The following is a 21,448-nucleotide window of genomic DNA, read 5'->3' as shown; positions in this document are numbered from 1 at the left end:
TTTAAGATTAAAGCTTTTTTTTAATTTACAGCCTTTGATCTGTAAAACTCATCACCCTTTTCTTTATTCCCCTTATATGCAAGACTAAAGATTGACCGTTAGATGTTTATATCTTTCATAAGCCAATGATTTGTTTCATGTTTTCACTTCATCTGGCCTCTGTAAGGTGACAACCCCACTCTGATTACATCTATTAAAGCAAACATAAGCCTGTACGGATGCACTAATGTTAACTGTCAATAACCATTGTATCCCCCTCGGAGATAAAAACAATTTGTAGTGTAGGCCCACAATAGAACTAGATAAGAAACATTTGCAACCTCACATTTTCAGTTATCACATTTTTGCAGTTTGTGAGAAATGGAGTCCAAAGTAGAGAGGAATATTTGTGTCAGGAAGTTCAACATCGCTCTCCTGACTCATTTCGAATAACTTATCGTTTAACACTCACAAGTGGTCAGTACAGTAGCACCTGGAATCCAACAGCCCACCGTGATGAAGATCATGGTTTTGGATCCTGGTCATGTCTGTAGACAGTGTTTCAAAGAAGTGCTGATCCGATTCTTTTGATGTTATTGATTGGTTTTAGGCAATAGTCTGCAGTTGTGTTGCAGTATTGTTTGATGCTAAACGTTTTGAAAAAGATGGAACCCTCTAAGGTCCGAATTCAAGATGTATTGCAATGTGATTCTACTTACTGTAACTGCAATATATCGTGTTGTCTTGTCATCTTGCCCTTTCCCTGTGATCAGAATTCTTCCTAAAAGATATTTCATAACTTTTTCTTGGACGACGTAGTAATCTCTCTAAGGAAACTCTGTTAGCTGTCCTTTAGAGGAAAACTCTGAAGAGATTTTAGGGCTCCTTATGGCAGCTTGAAGATCATTAATTAAATTCATAACCAGGTTCAACAATCAGAGCACTTCCATTTATCCATCATTCATCTGAAAGTGTCCAGCTTTCTCTACCCACACATTTTATCAGCCATAAAACACAAGCGTCAACAAGAGATTAAAGACAGAGGAAAGAGGAACTGGAAGCGTTTAACCTTCCTTTTGTATAAAAACGTTTTGCTATCTAATCTTTCTTTTTAAAAATATTAGGTGACATTGTATGTCACTACGATATAATGGTCAAGGTGTTTTGCTTTTGTAAAATAGTGTGAAGAGTATTCAATCCATCAATTGAATGCATATGCGAACAATACGCATGTCACAGGAAATGTTTAGTGCCTGCACAAAATAAATAAGTTAAATAATGTTATAGAGTTGTGAGATTTTAGTTAAATGTTTGGGATTAAGAATAAAATAGTGCCATTACATTGCTTTTATTGAATGTGGCCATGAATATCCTCAATTTAATTGCAGTCCATAACTACAACATTGCAGTGGCTAAGTGTCTGTCTTCCTACACATCATACACAAGTGTCATAAGCTGTGGGTTGTTGTTTAGCTGAGAGCCATTATAAATAACTCAACCCATACCTAATCTATTTAATATGCTCGCTATGCCTGCTGAAAATACAGCTATTTCCTTGTAAACACACAAACAACACATCCAAATGCAAGCATGACTGGTGTTTAACCAGGTTCTTGTTGCTTCTTTTATAAATTCTGGTTCATGTTGTGCCTCGTGTTCCTCGTGTTTGTGATTTTTGTAATTTGTAGAATGCACATTGATAAATGCAGCCAGTGTGCTGTATGAGAGACTGTCGGAGTATAACTGAACAATGTGTGTGCATTCGTGTGTGCGTGTGCATGTCCCGCTGTCTTTGAGGCAAATTTAGTTCATTGAGACTAGGCCATTAGAGACCCATAAAAAGAAAGGAATCTTTTAGTTAGGATGCAACGAAGATGTGACTCATATGTGTCACAGAGTTCACACACACACACACACACACACACACACACACACACACACACACACACACACACGCACACACACACACACACGGTTGCAAAATTCCGGGAATTTTCAAAGATGGAAACTTTCCATGTGAATTAGCGTTAAAATTAAATATTTTTTATATGAGGAAAAGAAAGATCCCCTTTCTTCAGATTTGATTTAGTGTAACTTCATAAACTTCACAACAAATGGTGTTTGTCAAATCTGGAAAGATTTCTAAAGGCGGTAAGAAATGAAATTGTTCAATTAAACCCTTTGAAATTCCAATAATACATTCTTTAACTGAATCACCACAGTGGTCAATTCTCCTGAAAATGTCCCACAACTTTAAAACATGCTTCTCAATAGAAATCAATTCAGTTTTGAACAGTGGACAAAATCTGATAATAGGAAAAACAATCAACAGTATTGCCTCTATCCAACCACCTGCTGTCCCATTATTATTGTCAAATCCTGAATACAAATGCACCCTATTTTACCTGGAAGCTGCCCAGTTTACATTCTTCATGGTTATGCAACGCTTGTTAAGTGCGCCCCACATCCTCCAAAATGGGCTCTTCTTCCATTTTAATACAAGGGTGTTATATATCTGTTCTAATATTCAATAATTAATTTAGTCTTTAGCCAATTTAATTTAGACGAACTGCACTCTTGGGCCCCACATAAAGTCTAATGAAACACATTTCAGTTGACCTACATCATTAATAACATTTGATGAAGAATCAAACGTCTGTAACTCATTTGAGGGACTAAATGAATGACTGAGAATGTCTCCAAGAAACGGGATAACACCAGTAATCCCAGCTATGTGTTATGAACACACTCAAACACGTGCAAATCTCTCACATGCATTTCAAAGTAGCATGCATGTTAAGCTTTTTACAATAATGGTAAACATGTTGACATATTCTCCACAATTTGTAGATTCTCCTGGCACTAAGCTTCATTTATATTTACCAAAGATGGCAGTGGCTTACTGTGTTCATTTATAGTCAGTCTTTATTTAAATTGCATGTCCTGAAAAAATACTTGGTAAAAATAACCTCCACGCCTCATCTTCCCTCTATTTTTCTGTTTTGTTTCCTCCTCTGTATCCTTTTTCTGTCATCACCCTCAATCCATTTCTTAGTCATCTCTCTTCCCTCTTTCTCTGCCTCTGTTTTTCACTCTCCGTCAATACAGTCGGCCAATGACAGCTCTTGTGCTGAGGAAATGGATGGTGTGTCTATTTTTAGAACCAGGGAAGGAGGGCAAACCAAAAGTAAGCTGGAGAGAGAGAGGGAGGGAGAAAGAGGAGGGATGTGAGGAGAAGATAAATCTGCATTCTACCGCTGCCTCTGGTCAGAGACATTTGGAGCCACAGAGCGCTTTAGGAGAAGCAGCATCACTGGCTGGAGACTGAATTATAAATACAATTTAAAGAAGAATAGATCCAGCTGCAGATTGATATTCAATATTGCAAGAGCAGAGAAAAGAAAAGAAGAAAGACCAACTGGACTCCACAAAGAAAAAGGTGAGTGGAAAAGCAAAAAATCCTTCCATAATTACTGAGAATGCATGAGGTAAAAATACACAGCGTGCCTGTTCTGTGCCTCAGCACAGAGCTGCTACCATGGAACCATTTTTAGCTGCTGTATACCAAAGGTGTGGTCTAAATATAGCCATGGTTGCACCTTGGAAGAAACGGGGAGAGGCTGGCTTTTTGGTTTGGCTGGCACTATTTTTGGCATGGAGGTCGAGACAAAAATATATCGTGGGCTACTCAGGGTTCTCACAATATGGGGTTGAAAATCAAAATATAAGCTGTCACATTCTGTGGCTTTACATGATTGAGATGGTATTTAAAATAGTTATCTATTTATGTTTCATCTTGCTGCTCCTTGTTGGGATTGTTTGTAGTTTTGGATATTTACACTGCATCTCCAAAGTAAGCAGGAGATGGAGTGTCAAGGGGAAAGGGAAGAGAGGATCAGTTTTATGCGAATCAAATTCAATTTGATACAATCAGTGACAGAAATAGAATGTTGTCTTTGGATCATAATTTATTTATCCAGAGGTAGCAGCAAAATGATGTCATTGTTAAAGCACATTATTCTGATGAGGTACTATATAACCTTTTCAAAGCAAACTGTAAGCTTCAAAACAATACTTTTTTGATGTGAAGTTTTAGATCTTCTAATGATTCATATGTTTTCTTGAATGTAGAGCAAGATGTAGTGTTTTTATGAATGGATAGCCTTTATGCTACCTGGTCATCATATCGTCATTTCAACCAATGATTCTCCATTTGATATTTTGTTTTGCACGATAAACCTCAGAATAATCAGTGAATGTACTGTCATACTGGCAATACACTGAACATTATTCTACCTGTTAAACATTTGCCCAATGATATTTTGGCTCTGAACCTGACATGTTCCCTCCTTGCCTCTCTCAGCTATGCGGCCGCGCTCCAGACTGCTGTCCAAGAGAAGAGTCCTGCTACCCACAATCAGAGAGGGCTCTGAGGAGATGGTGAGGGATTTGAATGAAGCCAACACACTCCACATCTCTGCCCACGGTGGCCAGGCTGTCTCCTCTGAGGACTACCTCCTCTCCATCTGCCACCTGGCCCACCCCACCTTCCCCAACAGGGAAGTCTCCTCCGACAACATCCACCGGAGGCTGCGGTTCTCACGGCTCAGTGTTACCACATCATCCACTTTTGAATTCGCCCCAAGAGAAGAGGCCATCGATATGCAGCAGGGAGAGGAGAAAGAACTCGATGATGAGCTGATGTTTGGCAACTCTGACCCCCTGGAGTGTCTTTATGGACACCAGAGCAGCCTGTCAGGGGGTGTGAGGAGGGCATTTGGGGAAGGAAGATTTATAAGGAACCATAGGAGCTTATGGGAGGGCCAGACTCGCTCCAGAGCGTACAGCATCCCCCCTGACTCAAGTCCAGACCTCCTACACCAGCGGAAGAGCAGCTGCCCAGAGCTACACACCAGCACTACACCCTCTATCCCCACAGAGCACAGCTTCCCCCAGGCGGAGGCCAGGAGGGAGGTCCCAGCTGAAGGAGGAGCAGAGGGGGAGAGACAGAATCCAAGCCGTAAACAATCACTCATCTCCCAGTGGATCTCCGACTGCAGGTCGGCGTGGAGGGAGGCACGTGTGAGAGCATGCATGCTTCCCGCCATCGCTGAGATATAGGGTGCAGATGGACAGACATTGAGACTGAAGACATTCCTCAAAAAAATATACTAATCTTTTTCTGTCAGTGTACAGTATGAGACACTGACTTTAGGAGAAGTGTAGATGTGTATTATGCAGATAAATACAAGGGATATAATTAAGGATCCATTCTAAAGGCAACTAAATATTGTCAAGATTGACCATCTGTAATGTTATATCAATGTCATTCCTGTTCAAATCCCTTCACTTGATGTATGCTGGTGATCATACAAAATCATAAAAATTGAAAAAATCTGCTAATTATTTTTTACCTTCCTGTGTTGTGCGAACTAACTTTGAATCAATAAAACAATGTTTTTATACTCTGCAACAAATGGTGCTGTTATCTGTGTTTTCTTGCATGTGTGAATCCTTGGAAAATGAAGTCCCAGCTCGGCTCTGCTGGTGCCTAGGCGCTGGAGTTTCTATGGTAACTGTCGTGGGTTCCTGCTCTGGTAAACACATTTAGAGGAGGCTGAGCAAAGAGGATAACGTTGAACGTTAACATGAAAGATGCAGGTCAGCTGGCCTGCGTGGCCACTTAATGTCACAATGGAAAACAAATTGAAGGTGTAATAATGAGCTTACATGAATGCAATTACATATTTTAATTATATTAGATTCTTAATATGTATTTGTAATGTAGTTGTAAGAAGAAAGAAATATTGTCTTGATTATTGAGAATGTGTTCTCTTCGTCAAAGGTTCAGCCAGAAACAACACAAAGCAACTCTTGGCTGAAGTTTTCAAACCTAAACACTAGAGGGCAGGCTTAGAACACGATCACAACCCATCACACATTATAATAACCAAAATCAAAAACGTATACCTGTCTAATTAGTTTGGTTTTATTTACCAGGTTCGTATGTTTATGACTGAGATGTCAAACATGTGTACAGCACTGTGTCTCTCTAGAGACAATGTGCATGCTCCATTAACTGAACTGTTTGGTTTCGGAGGGTAATCCAGAGCTAACTGTTACATTGTTCCTGGAAAGTGATCCTTCTGCAACATTTGGTATAATGTTACTTCTAAGATCAGACAAGTAATGCTATCTTGCTTCCATTCTTCCATTTCATCAAATTTGTAGGATGAAAAAGTCTATGCCGAACTGAAAACTGCCGCTGCTGAGCATTGTGACACAGTTTTGAATCATATTGAGCAAGAAATATTACTCAAATAATATTCAAACAAACTTGGTTGGACTTAAAATTAGGCAAAACCTATTGATGTTGTTTTGCCCAAAGGCAGTTTTATTTTGTCTTATGGATTATTATAAACATTTTGGGTGCCCAATGCAGGCTTTGACCACCAAGTAACATGATGCTGAAACGTGGGCCTGTTTACAACCTGTTTGAACATTTGTTTTTTTTTAAATCATGGGACTTTGATGGGCCATGTTCATAGATCTCAGCATTGTTTTGGGTTGAATACATTGTCATTTGCATCATAATAACCAATTGCACTGACGGCCAAAACTATAAACGTATGAGTTCTGATGAACCAAAAGTCCTACTATTGTTCAAACACTATGCCGTTTTGAACAAATGGTAGACATGTCGTGAGACATTGGGGAAACATACAAGCTGAAACGTCTAGTGAGAGAATAACACTTCTCTCACAGGAACACAGTCTTTCGGGGGCTGGAAACTTTCGAAGATTCCCGTGCGGTCACATCAACTAACAAATAGCTCTCTCTTTTCACACTTACCTCACCAAATGAAAGGCGAGACATAGTGTTACCAGAATGATAGTTTGCCAAGACAGGCGGTGCTATGAAGGTTTGCACACTACCTAAAACATACATTTCCTAAGACTTTTAAAGTAATATTAAAACATTTTTCTTTTCAGGCAAAATGTACTATATAGAAGTCTCTATTTGAACAGACTAATATGGGGCCTTTGAAAAAAAAGAAATTGTCTAAACTATGCTCAACCACACTTCACAAAGGAAGTATAGTCAAAATATCAAACAAAACTCATGTGTATACCCTTTTGACTTACACCATCAACTCAGCATAAAAACTTTTTGTACAACAGCCTGAGGCCACAGGTCACTTTCGACAAAGAGTTGAAAGTCTGGTGGTATCCTCTTTATATCAGATGTACAAAGGTAAAAAGTGGATGTGTGTTGGAAAATACATTTACTTATATTCTTTACCCAAAGAAAATGTTATGTTACATGTCCTTTATTTGAGTATCTCAATGTTATGCTACTATTTACTTCTACTTCCTTCAGATTGAAAAATAGGCTACTTTTACTCCATTATATGACATCTAAAGTATAATGCTAGTTACAATAAAAAAGAAAAAGATGATAGACACTTTCTTAAAGATTGATTCAGTGATTGAACCAGCAGTTAAACCTATTGCTCTTGGCTTGTGACACCTTACAAAAATGAGTGAGATTGTTCTGTAGAATTAGTTATTCTACTGTTGATAATTTGAGTTTGGTTTGCTGTTAATATTTCTGTACTTTGGCTTCAGTGGTTTGCTTTTTTTAATTATTGACATTTACTACTTTTAACATAGTTGGAATATAGTACTTCTTTCCACAACTGATTTAGTTCTTGATTTATTTGTAAGAAATCCCACAACTCGCTTTCACAATTATTCTCTGCCGATCACTGTTTAATTGAAATGAGAAGTGCAACCACTCAAGGCTGTGTACCAAGAGTCTGCAGAGGAAGAGACTCTGCTGACGTATTCAGTTCCTGTCTCTTCATTCCTACACAGGGTAACACTTCTTTGTGGTCTTTGCTTTTCGTTAAAGACCTGCATCTCTTCACAAAAAGGAAATGTGAATTATTAAAGATAGCTGTGGTTGGTATTTCCCTCGCATACCCGAACAAACATTTACCCCCTACACAGCTAATAGGGCATCCAAAAATCTTTGTTCCGTGAACCATGCTGGTCATAGGCTTCTGTCACTGAAATCTGTGTTCCAGTCACCCCCCTTTTTGTTCCAGTGCATTTATATGTAGGGGCAAGCTGTGCTTTACTGATGTGAGCTGGTGCACTTTCTGGTCCCTCATAAGTAAAACACATGAAATATTAACCGAAGGGATATGTAAAGAATGCAGGCCTGCTAAGTGCATCTGTCAGAAGGAAAATTTAGTTTATCAGAGTGTGGCAGCTGAACCAATGCAAACTAGTGCGTTATAACAAATCAGAGAAGGATTTTATACGACTCACATGTTTCTACACACACTTTTTTGTTGGAGATTTAATCGGTGTCATGAGCAGAGGTGGGCGAAGTACTCAGATCTTGTACTTGAGTAAGAGTAGAAGTACCAGAGTGTAATACTATGTTACAGTAAAAGTCCTTAATTCAAAATATTACTCAAGTAAAGTACAAAAGTATTGGCATTTAAATACTTAAAGTACAAAGTAAAAGTACATTCTGCAGATTTGACCATTTCAGAATAATATATATTTTATGTTTTGATTTTAATTATTGATCATTAAAGTGTTATCAAAGCTGGTAAAGGTGCAGCTAGTTTTAATGACGCAGGGTAGCTGGTGAATTTACTTCAGGTGTTACTAAAGTCTTATTTAATTGTTGATAATATTTCACATCATTAATCCAAATCGGCAAAGTTACTAAAGGTATTAAATTAATGTAGTGGGTTAAAAGTGCACGATTTACCTCTGAATTGTAGTAGGGTAGAAGTAACAAAACATTGAAATACTCAAGTAAAGGGTAAGTCCCTCGAAATTTTTCTTAAGTACAGTAATTGTTCTTAAGTACAGTACTTGAGTAAATCTACTTAGTTACTTCCCACCTCTGGTCATGAGGTTTCCTCTTTTAAAGTAGTTTCAGAGAAATCACATTTGCTGACCACTGTGGTTCTCTGTAACTTATGTAGAAATAGATGAAAGTCCCTTTCACTGCTTGTCAGGGAAGACCCCTGAGTCTTAAATTAGCAGTCTTAAGTGTGCTTTGACATATGTCAAATAAATGCAAGGGACCCAGTGTCTTTTATCTAGGTTAAAGAAATATACAGGAGTCTGGCCGAAAATTCAGCAAAACACATATTTTTTTCTAAAAAACTCAACTTTAAATCCATTGTGTAAAATCAATTCAGGTTTATTACCTAACCAGCCCTGTCTATAACGATGTTATGCTACATTTTAGGATTGTCTCATCGATTTCACATTGATTATCTTAAAAAATGCATTGTCACGCTCTCAGGGTCGGTTCACCCAGATTTAAAATAATATATTTTATCTTTCCTCAAGAGGTTTCAGCCAGGCAGATGATTCTGATTTTACTTACCAAGGTTTTGAGATATCAATCTCTGAGACTTCTGTCCTCAGCCACAACATAGATAGAGATCTCGAAACATGGGCAAGTAAAGCCAAAACTACCCACATGGCTAGAAACCAGAAAGGAAAGTGTGTCATATTTATTCATTGCTGTAGTTTACTGAACCAACCCTATAAAACATGCCTGTTTTTTGAAAGTTTATATTTTGGGTGCCTTGTCCTGGGCCCTGCTTTTATCAGTAAGGTAGTTCAGCACGTCACCTTCTTTTGCTTTTATGGTATTTTCTCATTATTTTTAAAGCACATAGAGCATTACAGAAAAGCTTTTTCATAATAATGAAAGGGCGGGAGTGGTTCAGTCTGTAGGGGATTGGACTTTGGACCGAAGGGTTGCCGGTTCACGTCCCTGATCGGACCAATTAATATGGAGTGTGGACTGGTACTGGAGAGGGGCCAGTTCACCTCTTGGGCCACTGCCGAAGTGCCCTTGAGCAAGGCACATGGCGCCGGCTAGACTGGCTGCCTCCGCTCTGACCTCTGTGTATGTGCATGACCTGTATAAAAACGCATGTGTGTGTACGACAGAGAAGAAACTGAATTTCCCCCTACGGGGATTAATAAAGGTGCATCTTCTCTTCTTAATCTCACTGTTGTTCACACTTCCATTAAATCTCTCTGGTCAAATTACAGAAGGAAAGAGAATGATGTCAAGAATTAGGGAAGGAAACGGAGTTGTGAATGGGATTTCATTTTCAACAAAAAGTGAAAGAGGACTTAAAACTAAAACTGACAGTAGAATGCTTTCCTCTGAAACCAATAACTTCTTTGTAAACATGTGACCTTATGGGGGGCGTATCATATACTATCTATTTATACTTTAACATCGAAAAACTGAACTGAAAATTAAAAGGAAATGAATATCAGCGTCCATCAGATATTACTTATAATATTAGTATTCCCTCCACAAATGTAATGACAGTGTAACTACCACGCAGCTACAGTGGAAAGAAACTATTGAAACTTGCATTTTCGTCTGAGCAAGGTGTTAACCACTGATGCACACGTACAAAATCAGACGATGCAGAGACTAACCCACACTCTGTGTTACTTAATGTAATAGAACACGCAAATCTAAAGCAACTTGATTTAAATTGTGTACATACATTTTTTTTACCAATTCTGTTTAGTAATTTAGGTTTATGTTTTGGAAAGTAAAACGTGATTTTGTAGAATACTTTAGTTTCCTGATTTTGACGATATGACAAATAAAAATATTTGACCTGAGCTTGGTGTTGAATGTAATTTGCAAATAAGAACAAGTGGCAAATAAGATACAGGTGAACCGTTGCCTTCATTTACTAAGATATTACATATGATTATTTTGTATTACTTTGGATCTTTGTTCTTCATGGCATCAAAAATAGAGAGTGTTCAAAATGTTTAAAAATATTTGTTAGTGCAGCAATGATATTATGAGTTTGATTTCAAGTGTTTACAGATCCAAGAAATTACACTTTTTATATTCCTATTATATGACATGATGTTAAAAGGTATACCTTAAAATCTCAAATTCATTACATTAAAGTAATATGACCACGGGGGTAGGCGAGGGGAATAAGTGAGGTATTGTTTGCGGTTTTGAAGTTTCACTTTCCAGCCTGGTAGAAATTCCCCTGATCACAGGAAGTATGATGAGGTAAGGAAGTGAAAAGAGTATTTAAGAGGGACCCTCAGCCTCTACCTCTTCACAGTCCTCCTGTCAACAAACAGTGCTCTCTCAGACTAGCTAACATCTCTAGCTGCACTTGTTATTGCTCGTTCTATCATCTTCACAGCAAGAATCAAGATTTGTTCTAGCTAGTGTCTTCTCGACCAAAAAGGAAAGCAACAATGTCCGGCATCATGAAAGTGTTTCTGCTCCTGGCTGTCATCGTCTGCATCACTGAAGCCCAACGTAAGTGTTTGTACTATATCAGCATTTACAACTCTTACACAGAAAATGTCAGATGTTTAATATACTTTTGTAAACGTCTCGGTAACTGTTAGATGAAATATGTGCACTGAAGACTAATTGTAATGAAATGATTTTTTCCTTGTCTTTTTCTGTAGGTCATCAATCAGGAGGCTGTCTGTGTCAACGTGTCATTAGTAAAATACGCTCCAAAGTAAAGGACATCCAAATCTACCCGGCAACCACGTTCTGTGACAAAGTGGAGATTGTGTAAGTTACAGTAAAATGGTTTATTAATTGCTATTAGGACAATGTATCTCCCTGGAACCAATAAAACCTAGTAATTCACTTTAATTTAGATGTATCAAAGGTTAGAGTTTAGCCTCAGTTGGGTGGAACATTATAATGCACTTCTAGTTATCTGCCTAATGATTTATGAATATTTGTTAAAATACATTATTTGGTTAAAATATGTTTTTAACGTGAGGTCTCCTCTGTCCATTTCAACAGTGTCACCGACAGAAGGGGAGCTCGCTTCTGCCTGGACCCAGAGTTGGCGGCAGTCCAGAGAGTCATGGCTTCCATCATGTAAGCATACCAGACATCAATCCAAGCCTTACCTTCAAATACACTGACCATCCAATGACAATGTTTACTCTGTCAGTGATTCTCTATATTTGATGGAACAGTAATGAGTGATGTGATGCCTTCTCCTCCACGCTTTTGTATCTTATGTTTCTGGTTTTGTTTTGATTTATAGAAAAGCCAGAACCACAGCCAGACCAGCTGCGCTCACTTCCAGCCCAGACAGCACCAACACAGCTAGCCTCTAATACAACTCCTGGGATCAAAAAGAAGCTAAAATGACCTCTGACTCCGTTTGAAAATGCAACTTCAAGGAATGTAGATTGTGAAATGAATGAATGAAACTGTTTGTCTATTTATCCTCTATTTATACTCTGGAGTAAATCTCTGTTCATTTGTACATGTCTTTTATTCGTTTTTGTAAATTGATGTATGTGTTGAACCAAGTCCTTTGCCTTTTGGTAATTTCAGTGTTTTTCTAAATAAAAATAAAATCAATGGAGCATTGAGTGCTTGTTTTCTGTTCAAAGTCTTATAATGTTGTGTCAACAAACACTGCTACCTTGTGGTTCAGGGCTGCCAATGCAAGATGTTAAGTACATGTGTCAGGTCATGTATCCTGTACAAATCCCTTTAGAGGGAGTTACTCTCTAAGAAGTTTTCTAGATATGATTAATATGGCTAACATATGCAACAGATAGCATGAGGACACCGAAGCTGCATGGCGATGACAGGAGGTAAACTGTCAACACCATGTGCTCCCGCTCAATTCAGCAAAACACATTTCCAAAAAACTAAACTTTAAATCCAGTGTGTAAAATCACTTCAGGTTTATTACCTGAGAACCAGCCTTGTCTATAATGATGTTATGCTAAGTTTTAGGATTGTCTCATCAATTTCACATTGATTATCCCTCAATTATCCCCATTCCCCAGAGAACTCAGTACAAAATCCTCCTGATGACATACAAAGCCCTCCATAACCTGGCCCCATCCTACCTGACTGACCTCCTCCACAGACACACTCCCACTCGCTCCCTCCGCTCTGCTGCTGCCAACCTCCTGTCCCCCCCCCCACCCGGCGCAACTTCAAGTCCTCGGGCGGCAGACCCTTCTCCGTTGCTGCACCCACCCTCTGGAACTCACTACCCCAATCCATCAAATCAAATCAAGTTTAATTTATAAAGCACATTTAAAAGGGATTTTTGGTCGAGCCAAAGTGCTGTACAGTACATGAAATAAAAACACATTACTACAATCACAATAAAAGACAATAAATTACAACAGATATAAAAAACACAGGGAAAAGTCAGGAGTCGTGCTCCGCTCTGACTAGAAGGCCAGGGAGAAGAAGTGTATCTTAAGAGTATTTAAAAACCCCTAGGATCTGGGCCCGACCTCACATGGAGGGGCAGAGTGTTCCAGAGCTATAGGGCCAGCTACTGCGAAGGCTCGGTGCCCTCGGGTTTTGAGCCTGGTCTTGGGCACTATCAGCAGCAGCTGGTCAGCCGACCTTAAAGCTCTAGTTGGGGTGTAGCAATGGAGGAGTTCGGCTATATAGGCAGGAGCCGGCCCATTTAGTGCTTTAAAAACAAATAAAAGGATTTTAAAATCAATTCGGAACCGAATTGGAAGCCAGAATTGGGGTGATGTGGTCCCGTTTTTTGGTCTAAAAGCACCAGGACAGCTGGGCTACCTGAGTCGGCGGCTAGGAGCAGATCATTAAAAACTCTTAAAAGGGCTGTTTCAGTGATGTGCATGGGTTTGAAGCCAGATTGAAACTTTTCATGGATTCCATGCGTGGTTAAGAAAGACTGCAGCTGGGCGTAAACTACTCGCTCCAGGGCTTTAGATAAAAAAAGGTAGCTGGGAGATGGGCCGAAAATTTGCGAGATGGAGGGGGCGAGATTTTTCTTTTTAAGTAGTGGCTTGACCACGGCATGTTTGAAGGCAGCTGGGACACATCCTGAGCTAAGAGAGGTGTTTATAAGCAATAAAATACTTGCTACAACTGAATCGAAAACATCTCTGAGAAGGCGAGAGGGAATGCTGTCTGAGGTGCAGTTTGTCGGCCGCAGGTGCTTGACTACATCCGAGAGAGAAGAGAGGGATACAGGCTCAAAGTGGTCGAGGACAGCAGGGCACAGAAAGGGAGCAGGATCTGGGTTAGCACTAGTGTGGGCTAGCCTAAGTGCAGATACTTTTTCAATAAAAATTGTAAGAAACTTATCACAGAGAGTAGCCGATGGCACAATAGAAGAAACATCACAGGGATTAATAATAAAGTTGAGGACATTAAAAAGAACCTGAGGTTTATGGCTGTTTTTGGAGATTAAGAGAGAAAGGTGCTCTGTTTTGGCTGCTTTGACTGCCGTCTGGTAGTCGGAAAGGCAAGCACGAAGGATTTCTAGGGAGACATGGAGTTGATCCTTTTTCCATTTTCTCTCTGCACGCCTGCAAGGGCGTCTGATACCTCATTCCCACCAACAGTTTTTCAGGGCCGGTTCGGAGCTGGAGCTTCAAAAGCACCGGGTTTTCCTCTTCACACCGCAGTGGAGCAGCCTCTTAGCTCCGGAATCCGGTTCATTTCGAGCACCAAAAAATTGTCCGGCCAGAGCAAAAGCACCACATACGTCACGCTTACGTCGAGGCGGGGGCAGGGGCAGGGGCGGGATCAACTCCTGAACAACAACAACAAGTTGGTGTGAATGAGGTAAGAGAGCACAAGTACAGTCATTGAGCCACGGCTCTGATGAGGCTTTCACACCAGTGCTTTTTCCGTTCTAGCTCCGTGCTAGAGCTTTTCTGGTTCAGCTCCGGTTTCCCTATTCTGCTCCCGCTTTGTTCACACCACCCAGAGCCCGACTGATGCTGCCGTCGCTGCGTCATGACGTCACCGTTTACATCGCTGATTTTCTCCCCAACGGCGTTACGGCGCTCACAACAACAACAACAATGGGGGACTGCGTCGGCTCGATGATCGTTTTGCTTTTAATCACACGAAGCAAGATTAAATTAAATAACGGCTTCTCCAACCTTATGCTTTTCTCCAGAGTGCCGTGGTTCATTGTTTATTAATGTGTTTCAGCGGCATTTACCGACCGCTGCAGTGCTGGCTGCTCTTCCACAGGAGTTTATTCTCCTGTTAGCTCCCGGTTAGCTCACACTGCAGCGGCCGCTCTAACTGTCCGACTGTCACACAAGCAGCTGATACATACTGTCTCTCCAGTTCCCCTTAAGTGAATGTGTGTCAGTCTGAATTGACGCTGTTTGGCATCAGAACGCTGTTATTAAAGTTTCTCTGGTATAAAATGGGTGATGTTAGCATAGCAACCGAAGCTAAACAAGACTACTTGCTATTACTCTCCCATTGTGGCATAAACCGTTTTCTACAGGCACATTTTACCGGCGTATTTTTATTATGATTCTACTTGTGATAGTCGGACACGATAACCTGTGCAGCCCATGTATTGATTCCATCCGATAGCTGCTATAATACAAAACAAAACGTCTGCCTCTCTCCACAATGATCAATAACAGTGAACGGATGGTCAAAGTAAGGTACAAATAAACAGAATCACACGAAGCCTGGTTAGTGTTGCCTGACTTTATAAAGTGTGTTCATAAGCACTACTGCTTGTCGGCAGGCATGACGAGACTCTTCAGTCGACCCATGTTCAGGGGAGGTGGGTTTAGTTTCCTGCACGCCTCGACGTAACGGTACGTCCACACAGCAGCTTAAAAAAAATCTTCCAACGCTTCTCTGCCCATTGACTTTGAAGGGGGGTGACGTCACTTTGCCTCGCTTTTCGCCGAACTGCATTGTGGGGAAGCAAAGCGAAGATTTTCAGGATTTTCAGGATTCAAAAGTTGAGCAATGTTCAACTTTTGAAGCTGAGCTGGAAGCGTCAGACAATCAAATCCCGTTTATGCAAATCTGACAGTACAAGCGCTAGCCAATCAGACCACGTGTAAACTGGGAGAGACTTCATTTCATTTCCTCATATTCCAAACGAGAAATTACGGTAGCAAATCACCCGGTTCTTTAAGACCAGTACTATTTACCGGGATACAAACTGGAGGAACCAGGCATGGAGGGAGGTGGCAGAGACAGTGGGTGAAACTGGTAGGTTTTTTGCCTGTTTGGGGAGTTTATATATATATACATTGCTCGCATAAAATCCCCGGGGTTTTTTGCTTTGTATGTCGGGGGCGGGAGATTCATGTGATTGGTTGTTGGTCGCGTTGCTCGCAAAAAGTCCCAAAGCTCTCAGACACGCCCAGCTCCAAGATTTTCAAGATTATTTCAAAGCTGCTGTGTGGACGTACCGTAAGAGAGACGTAAGCGACGCCGCCTCTTAGCTCCGAAGCTCTTGCCTCTAGAGCAGGGGTGGGGAACCTTTTTCCTCTCAAAGGCCCTTTCAATTTTTACAACATCCTTTGAGGGCCGTACAAATTATTGAACTCAACGTCTGCTTAAAAAACTCAAATCAAAGCCCATTCATTTCGCCTTTCTTTCATGCTGTGCAAAGAAAAAGCAACGTCTTAATCCAGATATTTGACCATGACCCGCGCATTCATGCACAGAAAGATATGGACACAAGATGTGTGCAAATGTATTTAGTTTCATATCCATGTGGACATTTTTTTAAATGTTGAAGTTAAAAGCATCAATCTGGTGCACTTTGAGAGCAACATGAAGAGATCTATGGATACATCTCTCAACACCCATATGAAACAGAACTATAAGCAGATTTTTTTCTTTATGGATATTTTACAAATCACTCCCCTTTTAAACTGTATTCTTGTTTATTAATAACAACTTTTTTTTACTGTCATATTAGTATTGTATACCTGTTTACTTTATTCTCTTATTTTTCTATAACTATAATGATCATATAAAGATGTGCCTTTAACTCACTGGTTGGAGAAAAAGCTTCTTATATTCGTTAGCATAGCTAGCTAACCAGATGCTAATAACAACAAAGTTATTGACTGTATGGTCAGTATGACAGATGAACAGATCGCCACTGGGCTTCCAACTAAAGACACAGCCATGCAAAAACTGCGGCATGTGTACGGCTCCTTATGGGTACTGCAATTTGTGAAGTCCCGGCCCGGAACCGCGTTCTGGTGCTCTCCGTTAGAACTGCACTCCTGTCAGACGAGACATATACCACGTGATGACACGTGAGGCTCGTGTTGTGTTCAAGGACCCTGAACTTGGCCAGGAAAAACAAGCTTGTTTTATTATTTTGCGGTCTAGATTTCTTGAATTTTTTTTCTTTTTTGCGTGTGTTTATAAATTACCTCGAGGGCCGTACCAAATGGTCTCGCGGGCCGTATACGGCCCGGAGGCCGGAGGTTCCCCACCCCTGCTCTAGAGTCTAGACCAGGGGTCGGCAACCCGCGGCTCTCGAGCCGCATGCAGCCCTTTAAGCCCTCGGCTCTGGCTCCGTTGAGCTTAGACAAAAACAAGAAGAAAATAAAAGTATTTGTCGGACTATTTATATTGTGTTGCATGCTTGAAAATGTTTCGTATCTTGTATTTTGAGGTGATACTGTGACACATAAATAAAAAACAAAACGGTTTTAATTAGGTCAACAAAATATGCTTCACATCCTGCTACAGTCCTGCGCCAGCGCCTTTTCTTGCAGGCGAATAACCTGACCCCCGGCTCGATGAGCGAACTATCATACATCAAAGAAAAGTACCGGAGGAACACAGGATTTAATTCTGCGTGGACAGAGTTATATGCTTTCATAGCAAACTATGCTGGTTTACCGGTATGTTTGATATGTAGAGAGCAGCGACGTGCGGTCAGGGGAGGCAGGGGAGGCAGAGCCTCACCTGTCATACTCCAATGTAACGGAAAAACAACTAAAGAAAAACTAAATAGTAATAATAATAATAAAATGTCTCCACTGATCTGTGTTGTAAATGTGCTTTATGTATGATTCCAATCGCTTTTTAAAGTGTTGGAGATTTGGAGGATGTTTAAAACCAACCTCGTCTCGGCGTGTCGTTTGATAAACTGGGTAAATTCGTAAAAAGGAAGGGATTAAGAAACACCAGAATGCAAGTGAAACAATAATCTTGCTTTAATGATACAAGGTAACAATACAAATACAAAGGAATCACGAAGCACTCTGCAGAGTAATCCGGGCTCAGGTTCTACCACGTGTGAGACAGGTCTCAGGAACGGCCGGTCAAAAACAAGAGCGCGAACCAAAGGAAAACACAGGCTTTCATACTAAAACACAGGAGGAGGTGTGTGCGTGCTTTCCCCCAGAGGTCATCTTATTGGGAGAGACCAACACATGGCCTGTCGCACCCAATCAGTGCGACACAGCAGAAGAAACCCGGAAACAAAAAGTCTCTTTCAGTTTGACGAACCTGCTCTAAACAACAAGTTTCCTTATCTTATTTCACATCTTGCAGCCAGCACACACACATCCCCTTTATGGCCCTTTGTCCCTGAGTCCATCTTCCCGCCTCAGGCTGCCACACACAAGTTAAAAGTATGTTTTAAGATATAGTTGTTATAGTTGGCTAAATATACGTAATACATGTAAATCACTTTCATATCAATAATAACGAAGAACACATTACCTATGCTCTTAAGCAGTATTAGAGATGCTTTTCAAATAGTCAAACTTCACACAGGCCTAATATAGAGAACACACTCATTTGTCCTACAGCCCTTCCATTTGTTTGAGCTATTGTTCACATCTTTACTTCAAATAAAAGGTTTCACATTGCATATTTCCAGCTTCCTTTACACATACTGTTATTATTAATACAAAGTAATTAACCACACACATCTATTTAAAACAAGTAGATTTCCCTGATAATTGACATGCTGAAAATGCTCTCTCGTCCCTATCATAAAAGCTGCTTCCATTTCATATAGAGTAATAAAACATGTTTAAGCTAATTTCTCCACAATGTTTGTAGCCATTTAGTACCCACACATGAAAGAATAAGAACAGAGGTATAGTTGAACAGTAATCATGTAGCACATATATTTACTGCAATGAAAACACACATATTTGCCCCAAGCATGTGTAACGCACCCTCTTCTTTTATGAGGGAAACATTCCAGAGCCTTGGAGCTATCCCCAAATTAGGATGTCCCCTGCTCCCATCCTTCTCTAAACACAAAGACTTCACCTCAATATATTGGGGAGGGAAAATATACTTTGTCCCTTCAAATGTAACACACATGAATATATATAAGGTGACATTAAAATGAATATACCAGATTTAACTTTCCTGCCATAACACGTTACTTTAATCCTTCAAATAATTCAAATAATCCTTCAATTCCCCCTTTTTGGTCTCGCCTCACGAGACCAACACACATAAGACATTTGAAACAAACTACTGTCATTCTTTTATACTGTGTCTGTCCCCCTTCATTAAACCTTTGGGAACAGAAAACAACCTCCAATGACAGTGAAGAAACTATCAGAGTGAGAGCCTGAGTGCCAGAAAGCAGCATCCTTGCGTGTTGTTGAATCATCAGGGCCCCCCCCCCCCCCGCCCTTCAGCGGAATACGCCAACAAGGGCAGCTGATAGGGAGGGGGAGATGCGGCCTTTCCTTCAAAGGTGGAACTGATGAATCTGATCAGAGAGAAGTAGACTCCTCTGCTGCCTCGAGAAGTCCCCCAGCCCGCTGACGCCTCCTTCCAAGTCGTCTGCTGTAGGGATGTCCGCGAGGTCCTTCTCCTCCAGTCCGCTGATGCCTGCTTCCAAGTCGTCTGCTGTAGGGATGTCCGCGTTGACGATAGCCAGGTCCATCCTGATGTCCTCCAAGGTCCTAGCCGGAGTGTTCCTCGCCGCACACTGGCTCCAGTAGTACCAGATGTTCCCCTTTGCTCCTCGGCGGACGGCATGAGATGTCCTCTGGGTCACTCTGTAGAGGCCGGAGAACCTGGGGTTGAGTCACGTAGGCCTGACGAACTCCGCTTTGTCGGCCTCCTGCTCCTCGGGTCCCCCTTTTGGCGTCAGCAACCTGTGTGGAGAAATCTGATACCCACCCCTCAAGTCTACGCTCAGGGCTTCTGGGCCCTCAGGTGTTTGACCCACCACTGGTAGGCCGCTTCAGAATTCTAATACTTGGCCTGTGTCAACAAAATAAACCCCAACCTCTTCAGGTGAACTAAATAACATATCTCAATAGCTCTGAATTTCTGACAAGCATCTGTGTTATTATAAATGAAATCCTTGAGATCCCATTTAAAATCTAAATATAATATGAACTGCTAATGTCTCTGGTAATGGAACACACTAATGTTATGGATTAAAAACAACTAAAATCATGATACTGACAAAGTGAATAATTTCCAAGCGAGACTGCTTCTACCTGTCACTGCTTGGATATTATCAAGCTGAAAAATGAATACAGAAATCCAACCTACTGTCATCAAATGTCTTTCTATTATGACTTTAAATTAAATGTACATCCCCATAATGATCTAAACAGTCTATGGCTTTTACTTCTTTACCAGGCTAGTTACAAGATGTTGTCTAAATTAAATTCTATCTCATTACATTACTATGTTTTAACTTAGCTGTAATATGTTCTTTCTACATTTCAAACCTCAGTTACTTTAATACCTGTTGAAATATTACAAAATTGTTTTCATTATCACAGTTCACCTTCTCATTCTCATTCTGGAATTACCTCTCTCAGTAGGCCCTTGGCCACTGATTCTGCATCTGTGTTACCTGTTATAACTCAATCAATATTAGAAACATGTCAACATTAATCAAACAGTATCTTATCCCCAGATATGGAGCAGGTTAAATCTAAAACTGTCAATCAATGGTCAGATTGAACATCTGAGTTGGGGTGGCAGGTTTCTTCCAGTCCCTAAATGAAAATATCCCACAAAAGTCAAAATCAGCAAATTTGCCGAGCTCCGCTACAACTACGGGTAGCGATGAGAAGTGAGGCAGGGACGAGCTCTGCCTCTCGTAAGCCCATAGTAATTTGCTGGAGCACGGGCACTAATTTAACGCGGGCACTTATTTTGTGAGCGCGCTCAAGCCAGTTACTGTGGGTTGAGGTGAGGCACAGATGAGCTCTGCCTCACCTCAAACTGCGTCACCTCACAGAAACTGGCTGGAGCGCGGGCACTAAGCGCATACCTGTTACCATCTCACTGTATGTCACCAATGTAATATTTTTAGATCCCTTTATTACATTTATCCTCGCCATCCATAGTCTCTAAATAACTTTTTTCACGTATATATGATATTTAGGCTCGCTGGTCTCATCATACAACGGCAATGAAAAAAGCACCAGGGGAGGCAGCCATAACCTCTGCCGCACTGAAGGGGGCGCACATGAGCCCACAGGTTCTTGTTGCTACTCTTATTCTACGCAGAGACGATAGACACAAAGAACAAGCTAGACTTTTCAAATTACAGGAAGATAAGGAGGACTTTTACAAAAAAGTAATCGAAATTGTTGTCTAGAAGGATAGCATGGACTTCATCTTCAAGTCAAGGTAA

General features: G+C 40.7%; 3 protein-coding genes across 4 annotated transcripts in view; all 3 read left to right on the top strand.

Moving 5' to 3' along the window:
- Window positions 1-3,222: 3,222 nt before the first annotated feature.
- Window positions 3,223-5,445, top strand: LOC307033907 (uncharacterized protein). Its single transcript, XM_079672547.1, has 2 exons — window positions 3,223-3,418; window positions 4,343-5,445. Exon 2 carries the CDS (start codon window positions 4,345-4,347, stop codon window positions 5,098-5,100), a length of 756 nt encoding a protein of 251 aa, XP_079528673.1. The 5' UTR covers window positions 3,223-3,418; window positions 4,343-4,344; the 3' UTR covers window positions 5,101-5,445.
- Window positions 5,446-11,092: 5,647 nt separating this feature from the next.
- LOC307033575 (growth-regulated alpha protein-like) lies at window positions 11,093-12,427 on the top strand. Its single transcript, XM_079672104.1, has 4 exons — window positions 11,093-11,343; window positions 11,499-11,610; window positions 11,851-11,928; window positions 12,101-12,427. The coding sequence occupies exons 1-4, from the start codon at window positions 11,280-11,282 to the stop codon at window positions 12,171-12,173; spliced, it is 327 nt and encodes a 108-aa protein (XP_079528230.1). The 5' UTR covers window positions 11,093-11,279; the 3' UTR covers window positions 12,174-12,427.
- A 5,642-nt stretch (window positions 12,428-18,069) lies between these two features.
- LOC307033380 (C-X-C motif chemokine 6-like) overlaps window positions 18,070-21,448 on the top strand; it is a 28,223-nt gene continuing 24,844 nt past the window's right edge. For both annotated transcript variants that reach the window (XM_079671821.1, XM_079671819.1), the window contains exon 1: window positions 18,070-21,444. The gene's annotated coding sequence lies outside the window, so the exon portion shown is untranslated. The remainder of the gene's footprint in view (window positions 21,445-21,448) is intronic.

The sequence above is a fragment of the Notothenia rossii genome (genome assembly GCF_949606895.1).
Source record: "Notothenia rossii genome assembly, chromosome: 3".
Classification (NCBI taxonomy): Eukaryota; Metazoa; Chordata; class Actinopteri; order Perciformes; family Nototheniidae; genus Notothenia; species Notothenia rossii.
Note: the sequence above shows the minus strand (reverse complement) of the source record. Positions and strands in the feature narration are given on the sequence as shown.

Bases quoted from the DNA above. Each gene is read 5' to 3' on its own strand.
- LOC307033907 (XM_079672547.1), top strand. From the start codon at position 4,345: ATGCGGCCGCGCTCCAGACTGCTGTCCAAGAGAAGAGTCCTGCTACCC.
- LOC307033575 (XM_079672104.1), top strand. From the start codon at position 11,280: ATGTCCGGCATCATGAAAGTGTTTCTGCTCCTGGCTGTCATCGTCTGC. The intron at 11,344-11,498 runs GTAAGTGTTTGT...CTTTTTCTGTAG, and splicing joins CTGCATCACTGAAGCCCAAC to GTCATCAATCAGGAGGCTGT. The intron at 11,611-11,850 runs GTAAGTTACAGT...CCATTTCAACAG, and splicing joins TGTGACAAAGTGGAGATTGT to TGTCACCGACAGAAGGGGAG.